The sequence below is a fragment of the Clinocottus analis genome, unplaced genomic scaffold, assembly GCF_023055335.1.
Source record: "Clinocottus analis isolate CAN_PGR_092001 unplaced genomic scaffold, fCliAna1.0.p SCAF_16, whole genome shotgun sequence".
Classification (NCBI taxonomy): Eukaryota; Metazoa; Chordata; class Actinopteri; order Perciformes; family Cottidae; genus Clinocottus; species Clinocottus analis.
In genome coordinates this window covers 15,435,279-15,447,987 of record NW_027175887.1, presented here as the reverse complement: position 1 = coordinate 15,447,987, position 12,709 = coordinate 15,435,279, and the positions used below count along the sequence as shown (strand labels likewise).

At 45.1% G+C, this 12,709-nt stretch overlaps 1 protein-coding gene across 10 annotated transcripts in view; it reads right to left on the bottom strand.

Annotated features, from left to right (window-relative positions):
• srcin1a (SRC kinase signaling inhibitor 1a) overlaps nucleotides 1–10,189 on the bottom strand; it is a 95,549-nt gene extending 85,360 nt beyond the window's left edge. For 5 of the 10 annotated variants that reach the window (XM_068578292.1, XM_068578280.1, XM_068578281.1 and 2 more), the window contains exon 1: nucleotides 8,149–8,438. In XM_068578292.1, the coding sequence (XP_068434393.1) occupies nucleotides 8,149–8,224 (76 nt within the window). In that variant the 5' untranslated portion in view covers nucleotides 8,225–8,438. Of the gene's footprint in view, nucleotides 1–8,148; nucleotides 8,439–9,565 lie in introns of those variants that run through there. The other 5 variants (XR_011077579.1, XM_068578291.1, XM_068578283.1 and 2 more) reach the window with 3 other exon arrangements.
• Nucleotides 10,190–12,709: the final 2,520 nt, after the last annotated feature.

Sequence of the window (12,709 nt, the reverse complement as noted above, 5' to 3'; positions counted from 1 at the left end):
TTACATCAGTACGTGTGTATACATGTGATTTTTCATGCATTAACGTCTACGGGAACGTGGGAATACATCCCGGGTTGCCAGTTTACTCTGTGGCTAATGCAAATGCAACAGTCCTGCAGTGAATTCTACCTTCATAAAGGTTAAACGGTTCAGTTTATGTTTAACTGCTTTAAAAGAGGCTTGAACTGTAAGCTCATTTTGGCCGCTATAGTTACAGTGCTGTTAAATGATAACCGCTTTATAATGAGAAGTGCTTCAAATTTTGTCCACACCATTTACATCAATGAAGGTAGGCGTTATGTTAGAAACACCATCCAGTATATAAAAGGAATTACAGTTTAACAGCAACCATCGGCAGGAATGTAAATGTCTGCACAGTTTAATCAACACCTCTGGAAAACATTATGACCGTCACAAAAGGTAGAACTTACTATTTCTTTATTGCTTTTTTTAACCTGATAAACTGGCAACTTGTTCATATTATTCATCAAACAAATTTGCCAAATATATAATTTTGGGCTTTAGACCAAACACGCAACTTTGGGGCTCTGGGATGAAATTATTAATCAATTGATAACAGAAATCATGCCCTAAAATAACCCCAAACGAAGGAGCTCGTCCTCGCCATGTCAACCTTCAAACCCCCTTGTGATAACCTCAGACTTCAGCCGTGATTACCTCGGCATGCAGTCCTCAGCAGAGCTCCGGTTATTGAACAAGGTCAAACGTTAGCAGGCAACTCCTTGCTGCTGAAATGATGACCACCGAGTGACTCACAACCACCACCACCACCACCACCAAAAACAACAACGCTTCGCACACATCCAGACATACAGTATTCGTCATTTTCCTCCCTCTTTCTCCTTCTCGCCCACTGCTCACCACAGTCAGACAAGCCAATCCTTCCTCACACTTTCTCTGCTCATAATCTCAGTAAATCTCCGCACAGTGTACATATTTCTCCTGCCTGCCGGGTATTTCTGCCACACGCTGGCTGTGCATCAAAACTGCCAATGTCATCACGCACCATGTTCGGAGCTCTTGGTTTTCCCGATAAGGCTCAGACGGAGGAGACGGATGCCACCCAGCTAATCAATCAGGGGACATTAAACACAGGCAGCATCGGATGAACTACTGGCTTACAGGTCTGTCTCAGGGGAAGGGGGAAGAAGAAAAAAATGACCTTTTCATACTCGCCCGCTCTAATTGTTCTTGGCGGTGGGTTCAGGCTCATACTTGGGTTTCACATGCAATGTTTGTAGCAAAAATTCTTCCTTTCCTTTTTCGCTGAGCCGAACTTCGGGATAATGCAAGTCGGTATCCGCTTCCTAGCCGGTTACACGCCATTACATGTATATTAGTGGGGCGATAAGGTTGGAATTGGGTTTCCTTGTCAGGAAGGTAGCTCCTAGTGGGGGGAAAATGAGGAAGGAAATGAAAAGCGATCCACCAGGTTGCAGCAGAGCTTAGGACTTTTTTTTTTTTTTTAAACTGCAGAGACTTGCGACGGCAAACGCGGCTGAGAATCTGCACGCGAGGCCACGCTGAAACAAACGAGGGATTCGGGAGCCGCGCACCGATGGTAAACACCATTGCCAGTTTAAAATGTTGATCGAGGGCAAAGATGGGAATCCAAACTGTCGCCGAGCCCCGAGGCGGCGCAGACATATTTGACGCTTCGGTTCACAAAGTGATGCAAAATGTCTTGTTACAGTTTGATGAATCAACCTTTTTTCAGTATGGGAGTGTCAAGCAGAGAAGATGGGGCCTACGGGAGAGACGCCGAAGGAGTCTATTGAGACCGAGGACAAAATGAGACGAGGGATATTTGGATCCAGTCAGAAGCAGAAGGAGGCTAATCTGCCCAAAATCATCGGGCGCTGCCTGCTTTGTATTCCTGTCTGAGCAGCTCGGGAATGGAAATCGGGAGTGATGGGAGGAGAACGTAGGAGGAAACGGTCCGAGCGAGAGGAGAGAAGACTATTACGGCTTCTTCGAGCGCCATCTTTATTCACTCTACCACTTTCTCCCTCGCACGCTTTCTCTCTGTCTCTCCTCGCTTCACAGTTCAGCCCTCTTTGTGAATGAGCCTTTAGCCCAGAGGGCTACGAAACAGAAGCTAAATCCGGCTCTCCACTATAACAAGTGCACTCGGGTGTTGACATGTTCGTAAAGTGATTCAGATCAACTCTCTCTGACACCTTTTTTTTTAAAGCATTCACCTGGCTTTGAATGATTATTAATAATCACACACACAAAAAAACACATCTATGTAACAAAACACAACCTTGCAGGAAGTAGAAGAGTGCAACATGATCTGCATCTGCTATGTTTAGACTACCGGTGTCCCGTGAAGGGAGGAAGCAGATGTACTACTGCGTGTCCCATTTCTACGGGAATATTAAAAGCAGAGTGTATACATGCTGCTGCGTGTGCGTGTATGCATAGTGCTGCTGTACGACAAAACACCAGGTGAGGCTTGAATGGATGTCAGCCATCTTTGTTCCACCAGAGGAGAAACCGGTTGGTTGTACTCGTACGGACGTGCGGTGAAAGTAGTGTCCCGGTACAGAAAGATCGTCACCGACTCATTAGTCTCAGAGGAAAAAAAATAATAATGAGAAAGAAATTAAATGTGTGTTTTTGTTCCATAAATGCCCCCAAAAAAACATGCCTTTTACAAAAAACTATAAAATAACGACGCTGTCATTATTGAAAAGTGCTTCTGATGTTTAGTCCTCCACATGTAGGAACATGAGGGGAGAAGATTATTGAAAATACATTTCAATATGATGCAGTCCAGCATTACTTTAGCTAAAACCTCAATTATAAACTTACAGTCGCATTAACAACTTTTAACAAAAAACTGTCCATTGCAATCTTCTGTAAATGTAGAATTAGGGGCAGATCTGTTGCACTGGATTAGATTCAATTCTACAGATGTAATAAAGAGGAGAGTGCACTTTAATGACTTTTAATATTGCACTGGGATTGTATTTAATTAGAATATCTTTCATTGGGCTGCGTGCGAATGAAAATAAAGCTGTAAACTAAAGAAAGCAACTGATTTGGATGACTTGAGAAGATTCACGAGCTGAAGGCAATAAATAAACTAACAGACGCCCGATGTAATCACCATCAGCAACAACATCGACATTTTGGGTTAAATGAGACGATAGATACGACTCGCACTCCTGTGCGGTAAATACGGAGCTGGAGCCAGTGGTCTGTTAGCCTAGCTTAGCATAAAGACTGGACTCCTGGTAAACGTTTCGACGTGATGAGTTTCAGAGATAACGAAGCCACGATAGAGTGGCATTGATCTTTTTCGCTGCTAAAAAGTAAATATGTGTATTTCCCCAAACAGTCAAACTATATTCCTTTAACCTGAATTTAGTCCAATTATTGAACTGATGAATAAAACATGATTTCGATATAGATTGAAACCAGAATGGTGGTTATCTCCGGTGCTAAGAGCCTGCTTTCTGTAAGCAGGACTGACTTAGAAGGGCCAATGGTTGACACATGAGTTAATGTAATTACAAGACTAAAATAAACTGTAAACAAAATCTACACGCACACACATACTCTTCCACAAGAGCAGCTTCCGAATTGCCGCAGGCAGGGTTTATACGTTCAGAGTCAGCAAAGGTACAACTGTGTGAACATAAATGAGGAAGATGTTACCATCCTGAAAATACCGACAGCGGGATTATTCTGCATGCCGTCAATCATCTGTGCGCTGTGGAGAGAGCTACCTATTTTAACATTTACCAAAAATAAAAATGTCAACATTTAATCAGCCTCACACATCGGGGATGCCTGGATTTTGTAATAAAAAATCAAAGATTTTCACTTAAATAAAGTCTGTTAAGTCACTATGAGGTGACACAATGGGGATTGAGTGTACTGAAAACTCTTGCATTTGCAGTGTCACGGATGTCTGTGCCAATATACTCAGGAAAAATAACCAAAAACACACCTGTAATTACCGCTTAAAGCCACGGATGTCAACGGGAACGAAACAGAGATCTTGGAGATTCTAACTATAAAAGCTTTCTGCAGAAAAACTGACATTTCAAAGATTTGAAAAGGGCAGAAAATGTCATCGCTGCAAAAAAGTTGGGCTCTGAAGTCCCAAAAAAAAAAAAAAAAAAAACCTTTTGACGACCAAATATGAATATTTACCTCATTATCGCCACGATTTTCACAAATTAATCTGCGCTGTACAAACTTTCACAAAAGCAGGAAACAGATGCCACTTTCAAAATGCTGCCCGGACGTGTTGCAATTACTGGTGGGCTGCATTTAATAAGAGGAATAAACTGTCAAATAGTCAAACAAATAGAAAAGTTAAAGTGTGCCAAAAGCAGGCTGTCGTTACAAACAACACCACGAATAAATGTGGATCTGTTCCTCTCCTCTCTGCTGCACAGAGTGAACAGTCAGCAGAAAGATGCTTTTGATTCAGGGCCCATTTTGTTACGTCCGACCACAAAACAACTTAACACACGACAAGTTGTTTTTATGACTCAGGGGCTGGAGCTTTCAAGGAGCACATTAGGGCAGCGGTACTTTCTCCAACAGATCACTGAGGACCGACTGCAGCTTCGCGAGTGGGGAGAATCGAGAGGATAATGAAGTAAATATTGGCCACCTGGACCCACGTTGCAATCACTTTAGGAACATGTTATACAAGCCGCTATACAGTAATTGCTACGTTATATTCTGCCCTTTTTTGGAAGTCTAACCACCCGGATGCAGCCGCCTCTATACGAGAAGGTTTAAGAGGTTTTACCACCTTGTTCTTTTTTGCACAGACACACAATATTTACACGAATGTACCCGACAGTAGCTCAAGAGCAGTTTTCTGGCCGTGATTTATGTCACAATAACTTGAAAGTGCGGCCGAGGCCGTAATCAAAATATTCTTCCAACATGTTTTTTGTCAGAGACCAACAACGGCATCTGTCATTACAACCGATGCCCGACAGGAGCAAAGTGTTGCAGGCAAACTATACGTTTGCATGAGAACAAATAGGTCGAGGTGGATGAATGAGTCAACTAAACACTCCACAATAATTAACACAAAAGACTGCGGTGTGTTTCCAGTTCGCAGCCGAAAATTAAAAAAAAAAAACTATTGTACGAAAAGCTTGTGTTTCCTCAATCAAAGTGTTTTAAGAGTCCTTGATCCAAGCATTGCATGTTTGACTTGATATTATTCAAGATGGATAAGTGAGTAAAATAACTTTAACCTTTACCAGAGTGACCAGTGTGCTTTTAGAGAACAAAAAGGTCAACAGTAACCAACTCAATACTCTCTCTTTTCTTTGAAATGTTATCTGAAAAGGTTGAACTAAATGAAACTAGAGGAGGATTATATTTTATTGTAGCAGAGACCAATCAACCCTGTGCCTCTGATGTCCCCATAATTTATACATCCATCACTTTCATAAAACATTTTACATGGACGGCTCATGTTATTCAACCCGTCATTACGCAGATATCAAACTCTGCCCTGCGCATATCTGTGGCACGGAAACAATGACACTTGATGAATGGATGCAATATTAAAAAACTCTTGCATCATTAACGACCTTGAGTGCCAACTAGTGGGATTACCGCTGCGGGCTCATCGTAGATGCCACAAAACCACTGGAGAAAAACGCACAAACCAGTCGTAAAGAGTTTGACTTGCAACCTCGGTTCACGCGAATAATTTCAAAAGTACAAAAGTGAAAAAGATCAAAGACTCTTGAAATGAGACGTCATGATTTGATCTCATTTGCCTCGACGGGTTGTATCCTTATCCTCTGATCACCAAGGCACATATTTGCACACATACAGTACATGCGGGCTGCACATATGTGAGCTCAAGCCCTGGTGCATTTACTGCCTGCTGTGACAAGGACACTGCATGAAGCAAAGCTACCATAAGGACCGGCTTGCTGGTTTGGAAAGAGAGGGCTGGCGCTTGCCCATCATTGTGTGCTCGGCCGTCTTTAATGCATGCGAGGTTGCGCCCCCGAGAACGCCCGTGCATCCATGTCACTATTTAGTTTGGCAGATTTATTTCATCACCGGATTCAGTACGTCTCTGTCGACGCTATTCCCGGCAGGGTCAATTACTTCGGAAATGCCCTCAGAACATGCGGCTCCTCTTCGCCACGAAACATTGCATCATCATCAGCCAATCACGAGGCGGCATTCATGGGGCTTTGTGTGGCACAGGCGAGCAGGTGCGTAAGAGCAAAACAGTGACTTCACAAACATACCGAGCTCCACACACGACAGCCGGCTGTAGGAGATGCTTAAAGGACTTGATCAGCTGTGGACATTTCTACTAAAAACTCTTATATTGTATGATTATATTACATATAGTTTTGAGCCTCGTTTGAATGGATTTCAACCAAAAAGGAGATGACATGGTTGTATTGAGGTTGTGTCCTTGCATGCAAGATAAATGTCACACAGGCACATGATGACATAACTAGAGGACAGCGCACCTGTCTATTGTTTACAGTATTATCCTCTGAAATGAAAAGATAGCAAACAGACCAGCTAGGTTTTCAAATCTATTATCCTCTCAGAAAAGCATTTATCTGCTTATTCTCCTCGATGCTGTATTTGTGTAGCTTGTGAGCAGTTGGGTACGAAGTGTTATGGCAATGAAAATGAATTTATCAGCGTCAGAAATATGACTGAACTCGCGAGACAAAGTCTACAAAGGTTTATCCCCCTTCATCCTCGGCCCTACAGTACATCCATCCGCAGTATTAAGTGTGTCATCGTTTTGTTAACATACCGGAGCCAATGCCAAGACTAAATCCACTACATTTTCTGTGATTAAATTAAAAAAACATATCAGCTGCTGAGGCAAAGAGGGTAACCACATCACCTCACACAGTACTTTCAGTCTTAACCCAAATGTTAATGTTCATATTTAGTAAATCCCAGCGCGTTACCGTACAAATACATCCTATTCTTCATCACATCGTCGCCTAACACCCACACCATGTGCATGTCTTTGCCAGTGTTCTCCTTTCCACGCAGTGGAACATCACCTCGCCGTGTTGTAAAAACGGCATCTCCATCACTGCAGGACGCTGCCAGACACGGCTCTGCCTTCGCTCCACCAGAGAGGATCAGCAGAAAGAGCGACATGTGTGTTGACATAAACCTCGGCTGAACATACGAGGTGTAGCACGGGAGGCATAAAGCTACCGCGATCTGCCGTTCTCTGCACAATGGTGACATTACGATAAGCGTTAGCTCTGCAGCCGGCTAATGCCGGGCTTAATGCTTGACTCTGCTAAAGCTATTCTCTACGGTTTAGTCTATCAGTGTGAACTGGTACAACTCTAATGGGCTTATAAAGATGCTTCTATTTGCCGTAGTAGACTGTGGTTAAATGGTGACTACCCAAAAAAAAAAAAATGTATACTGCTTCATTGGCCAACTTGGCAAAGCTAAGGCTGGGACTGGATGGCTCCCTAGTGGCCTGAAATGCACAGCCCACACATCAGCATGGCCTTTGGCTGCATTAAGTTGAATTAGTTCCACCAACAGCAGAGGCCATCCTGCATACCGCCGGTCCACACAGCTAGAAATATTTGGTTCCGGCACATTATTAAAAACTGTTGTGCTTTGATAGAAAACAAACTCCCGCTTCAACATTCGGGCTACTCCTTTCCACACAAATGGCTCAGTATTCAGAGTAATCCACGTAAATTCCTCTAAAATAGACATCGACGACGGACAGCCCTCCAAACTTTACAGTGGTTAAAGCTCAAATAAATCCAGTAGACACACAGACCTCTGGTTCGTGTAAAAGGTCTCATGACACCGCAGCTTGTGTTTGCCTTCACCTGAGCCTCGGAAACCTCTGCGTTGAAAGAGAACTATCAAACAAGTCCTGGAGAAATAAGGTCAAAAAAAAAAAAGAAACTGACCAGAGAAGTTGAGGACATCAATATTCTACCCCGAGCACATCTGAGAAGAAGCTCACAAACAAAAAGGCTTAAAGAGCTGTTTACTATTCCACTGTTGAGCCCTTGCAATCATCCAAGTAATGGCCTCATTTACACACTCAAACACTCTTCAAAAAAGAATGATGTGCCGGCAGCCCTCAGCATCGCAACTTACCTGTCCATCTACGTGCCAACCCCTTTTTGGGCTTTTGTTCTTTCACACTTCCTTTCATTCTTCCCCCCTTTTTCATGTCCTCTATTTCCCGTCTCGGCCCTCCTCTCCCCCGCCAGCTACTAGACTGTCCCCGGGTGAGAGGCAAGCGAGGGACGATGAGAAAGAGGAGGGAGGAGGAGGAGGAGGGGAGAAAGAACAGAGGGAGAAATAGGTGAGGGAGAATGAAGAGATAGAAAGGAAAAATGAATATTGATGAATTCAATCCGAAAGCTGTGCGGCTCTGCCCTTTTTCTCTGTTCGCCCCCTCTGTCCCCTTATCTTTATTTCTTCGCATCTTGATAGAAGATACTCATCCTCTGTTGCACGTCAGAAACGCCTTTCAACCCCTAGCAGCGTTTCAACGCCGCCTCATGTATATTTCATCTTTCTCACTCTACCCCCATGGCCTTTGCACTCTTTTCTTATCGTTTAACTCCACATACTCCGTCTTCATGAAACGCGGGTGTCACACACATGGACACGATGTACAGTGTGGCGAATGCAGGAATATGGAATATGCATGTGTGCAATTGAGGGGCGAAACACGCCTGCCTCTCACCAGGAAACAGAGACCGTTGATGCGTTTACAAGCACAGCGTTGTCAGGCGGCAAAGCTTGCAACTGGTATTTTAACGAAGGGGTTGTGAAAGAAAAAAGAGAGAGAGAAAGAGCGGTGGGAAGGGGGGGCAAGGGAATATAGAGAGAGCATCACATGAAGGAGTTGACCCACCCGATAATCCATTTACAATACCATCCCCCATTCACTCAAGGCAAAGCTGCCTCATCCCCTCATTAGGCTCATCGTTACATCCATCAGTTATTTTATTTGTCTTACTTTATTTCTTCTCCATCTTATTGTCTTACACACACACACACACACACACACACACACACACACACACACACACTTGAGCTTTGCTTCAAAGAGGTCCTCAATGTGGTTAACATAGGCAGTTTGCAACCAACACTCCAACACACACAAACAGGGAAGCACAATCACACCTCTCTCCCTAGTCACCTCTCTCACACACGCACACACACACCTCACTGATGGTACTTCTGCTGTACACCACCCTACCCTCCCACCCCCTCCAATTTCTCGCCGCTTGAACAAATGGTGCCTCCACCCAGTGTTTCCAGCACCTCATCCTCCAGCCTCACTCCCAACATACTCCCTATTAACCGATGCTGCCTAAGAGCATCCCTCTCCTCGAGCGATGCTGCGCTCCACGAGCCCCCAGCCCTCAGCCCAACCCCCATCCCTCTGCTCTCACAGAGTGTAACAGGAGGGCAGCCGGCTGCTCGGGGCAGCGCAACACGCAGAATCAAACGAGGTACCTGCCACACAAGTATGCAAGGAGAAAAAGGGTTGACATGCCTTGGGATGGTGCATTGCCCATGCTGCGACACGGACCGCTGCAGCTGAAAGTGATCGCGTTTCCTGTTCCTCCTCCTCTTTTTTTCCCCTCTCTCTCTCTCCTCCTCCCTCCTCCTGTCTCTCGCTTTCTGTTCTTCACAAAGCGCCGGGTCTCTCCTTCCTTGTGCCGGTCCCCGCGCTCCTATTCGTTCCTCTCCTTCTGCCGTCCTCCTTCCCTTTGTCTCGCTCCGGCTTTCTCTTCTCTCCGCTGGAAACCTCCTTCGCGAGATGGCAGTGGTCCAGCGGCGGCGGCGGTGGTGGTGGCGGCGGCGCTCCTGACAGCACTGCGCGTGTGTGACTGCGAGCACGTGCGTGAGTGTGTGTTTGTGTGTGAGGGGAGAGGTTGAGCGGGAGAGCCTGAGTGTGTGCGAGAGAGGGAGAGCGAGAGAGAGAAAGGGGCGTACTCTTCAGCGGTATGAGCCGTGGTTGATTGTGCATGCCGGTGCAGGGATGCTCAGCACACAACCAAAAATAAAGCACAATTTTTGCCCATAATAAATTCACACTCCCTCACCCACTCCCTCTCTCTCTCACTTGCTTGCTCCATGCCTTATTTCCTCCCCATTACTCATTATATTCTCTCTCTCTCTCTCTTAAAGACACAGGCGGCACGCTGCATTGCTACACGCCTAGGGCACATCTCATGATATGGTAATAAAGGGGAGTCCAGGGACGTGGTCCTGTGTGGGGTTCGGCAGCTGAGCTAGCATGTGGGGGGGGTGGGGGGGGAGAAATGCTTGAAGCATCTACTGTACCAGGAACAGGGGGGTGGATGGGGGAGGGTGGTGCTGGTGATGCAAGGAAGGAAGGGAGAGAAAGTGGAAGGGAGAGAAAAGAGTGAACGCTTGAAACACCCCCTAGTGACAACAATAGCTAATGACGACGCCGCGTTGGGCCTCCAGGGGAGGTTGTAATGGATTGGCATTGGCGAGCGGAGCGGCAGGTGAGAACGCCGAGGAGGGCAACCTCAGCATCGGTGTGACCCCGCCCCCGAAACCCCCCACCCCACCTGGATGTTTGTTTGCTCGCATAAATTATTGCTCTTGTGAATCCTGGCCGACCATCACCTCCGCTCACCAACAATCACACTCCAGCAGTAGGTCAGAGCGCGGCGTTGTGTCAGCTGTTCGAGGGTGCCCTTGAAACACAATGAGCAAAGATCCATACCGAGATCAATCACGTGAAATACTGTATACGAGAGAGGACAAAGAGGAGCTACAAGTGGCTTAGGGAAGCAGACGAATGGGTAAAATCAAAGATGCATAGCGGGGATCTGTGTTGTGTGGTGGATGAGAGAGTATTTCTGTCAAACAGAGAGAGGCTGTTCTTTGCTGTGCAGCTAATCGGTGCTGATGAATTAAGAGAGTAAGAGGAGGGGAGAGAGAGAGACAGAGAGAGAGAGAGAGAAAGAGAGAGAGAAAGAGAGAGAGAGAGAGAGAGAGAAAATAAAACGGCAGGAGATGGAGAGATAAAAGAGGATGGAGGTTTTCTTCATGATGAGAGTGATGAATAATGTATAGTCGGGCTGCACATGACTTACGCAGCACACCGGCCCGTCCGTCATGTCCAGCCGGCTCACAGGAAGAGGATACATCAGCTTGTCAGCCGGCGCCAGTCCTCTTGAGCTAAAAGCAAGCCGACAAAACCTGCAACGGCAAAAATGTAAACGTTATATTTCTAAATTGAGGGTTGAGGGAAGTTTAAAATCCTCTCCCAGATGTCAGCGGCGACCCAAACAAAGACTATACAAATATAAACACCCCTTTATTTACAAGTGTCGTGGAAAGCATCCCAGGTGATCCAAACCTAGGTGATCCTTGTAATCCCATCGATTACATGGATCTATAATAGTGTGTGTCTGCGCGCGGCGAGAGTGGCTGCGCACGGTGAAAGCATTCATTCCCTCCTGGGAACGAGCTGCAGCTATAAAGCCTCGCCTACGATCCTCTAAACTTCAAAGTGTGGAAGTATTTCAGACAGAGACGCAACAACATGCTGCTCCATAAAACTCTGTAAACTCCGCAACAAAAGCACTCTTGCACACTTGCAGGAATATGGCATTCAGTCACAGTTGAAGGAGCCGTTGGCTCAGGGCGGCATTGTCAAAGCTTTAGAAAGCATTTCCTTGAAAGAATCCTCTCTCAGAGACCGGAAACAAGGATGCCTTCAGGTCAACGTTACTCCAAATCAAGTTTTTCTGATCCTGACCTGATTCTGTTATATTGCATGTCCGCCGATCCCCAAATCTGATCCGATACCAAAAGCAGAAGATATGCAATGTTGATTCATGAATAAATAATAATCTAAATGAATAAATTTTCAATACAAGTTCAGCAAACTGACTTTGACACACTTTGTTTCTCACGAGCTTGACTCACAGGTTTGGAGAGACAGTAAATTACAGAGATCACTTCCTGTTTTGGCGCACTTTGACCTCCTTTGGTGGCGGACAACAAATCAACATTAAAACTTGGTCGCTGCCACCTCCTGATCTGTTAGTTATGAGGCGGCTAGCACAGCTAGATGGCAAAGAGCCGGACAGTCTGAGTCTGGACCATAAAACTGAGATCAAGTACTACCGTTAAAACTATCGGGAGCGACCCGTTGGCTCTAGCGTCGGAGCGTTCAGGCCCAGACAAAACTACACAGCTATAAAAAATACAGGGTCGAGAGCTGCGACGACTGCACAAAGTCAATAATATCGTATTTAAGTTTGTGTTCTGCTTGTTTAACAGCTGATTGAAATAATTACTATTAACACACGCAAAGAGGATTTTCATTCTCATTTTCTTATCACCAAAAAACCTCTATGGAAAGAGGCTAAAATTCCTCTATGCAAGAAAAATAATTCCCATTAACATATGCTATGATTAACTTTGTAAGAATACTGAGAAAAAAAAACAATAATACAAATGTAATAGATTGTAATAAACTCCCTTTGTAGCACAAGCAGGCTGCAAAAATGAATAAATATGATCTGTTTTATCCCTGGCTTCCAATACTTACATCATGCTATGGCTTATTCATTTGTCACTTCCATGTCTGTTGACGTTGAGTACCCGACACCAAGCATGTGCACTTGGCAAGCAATATATATACCAATTT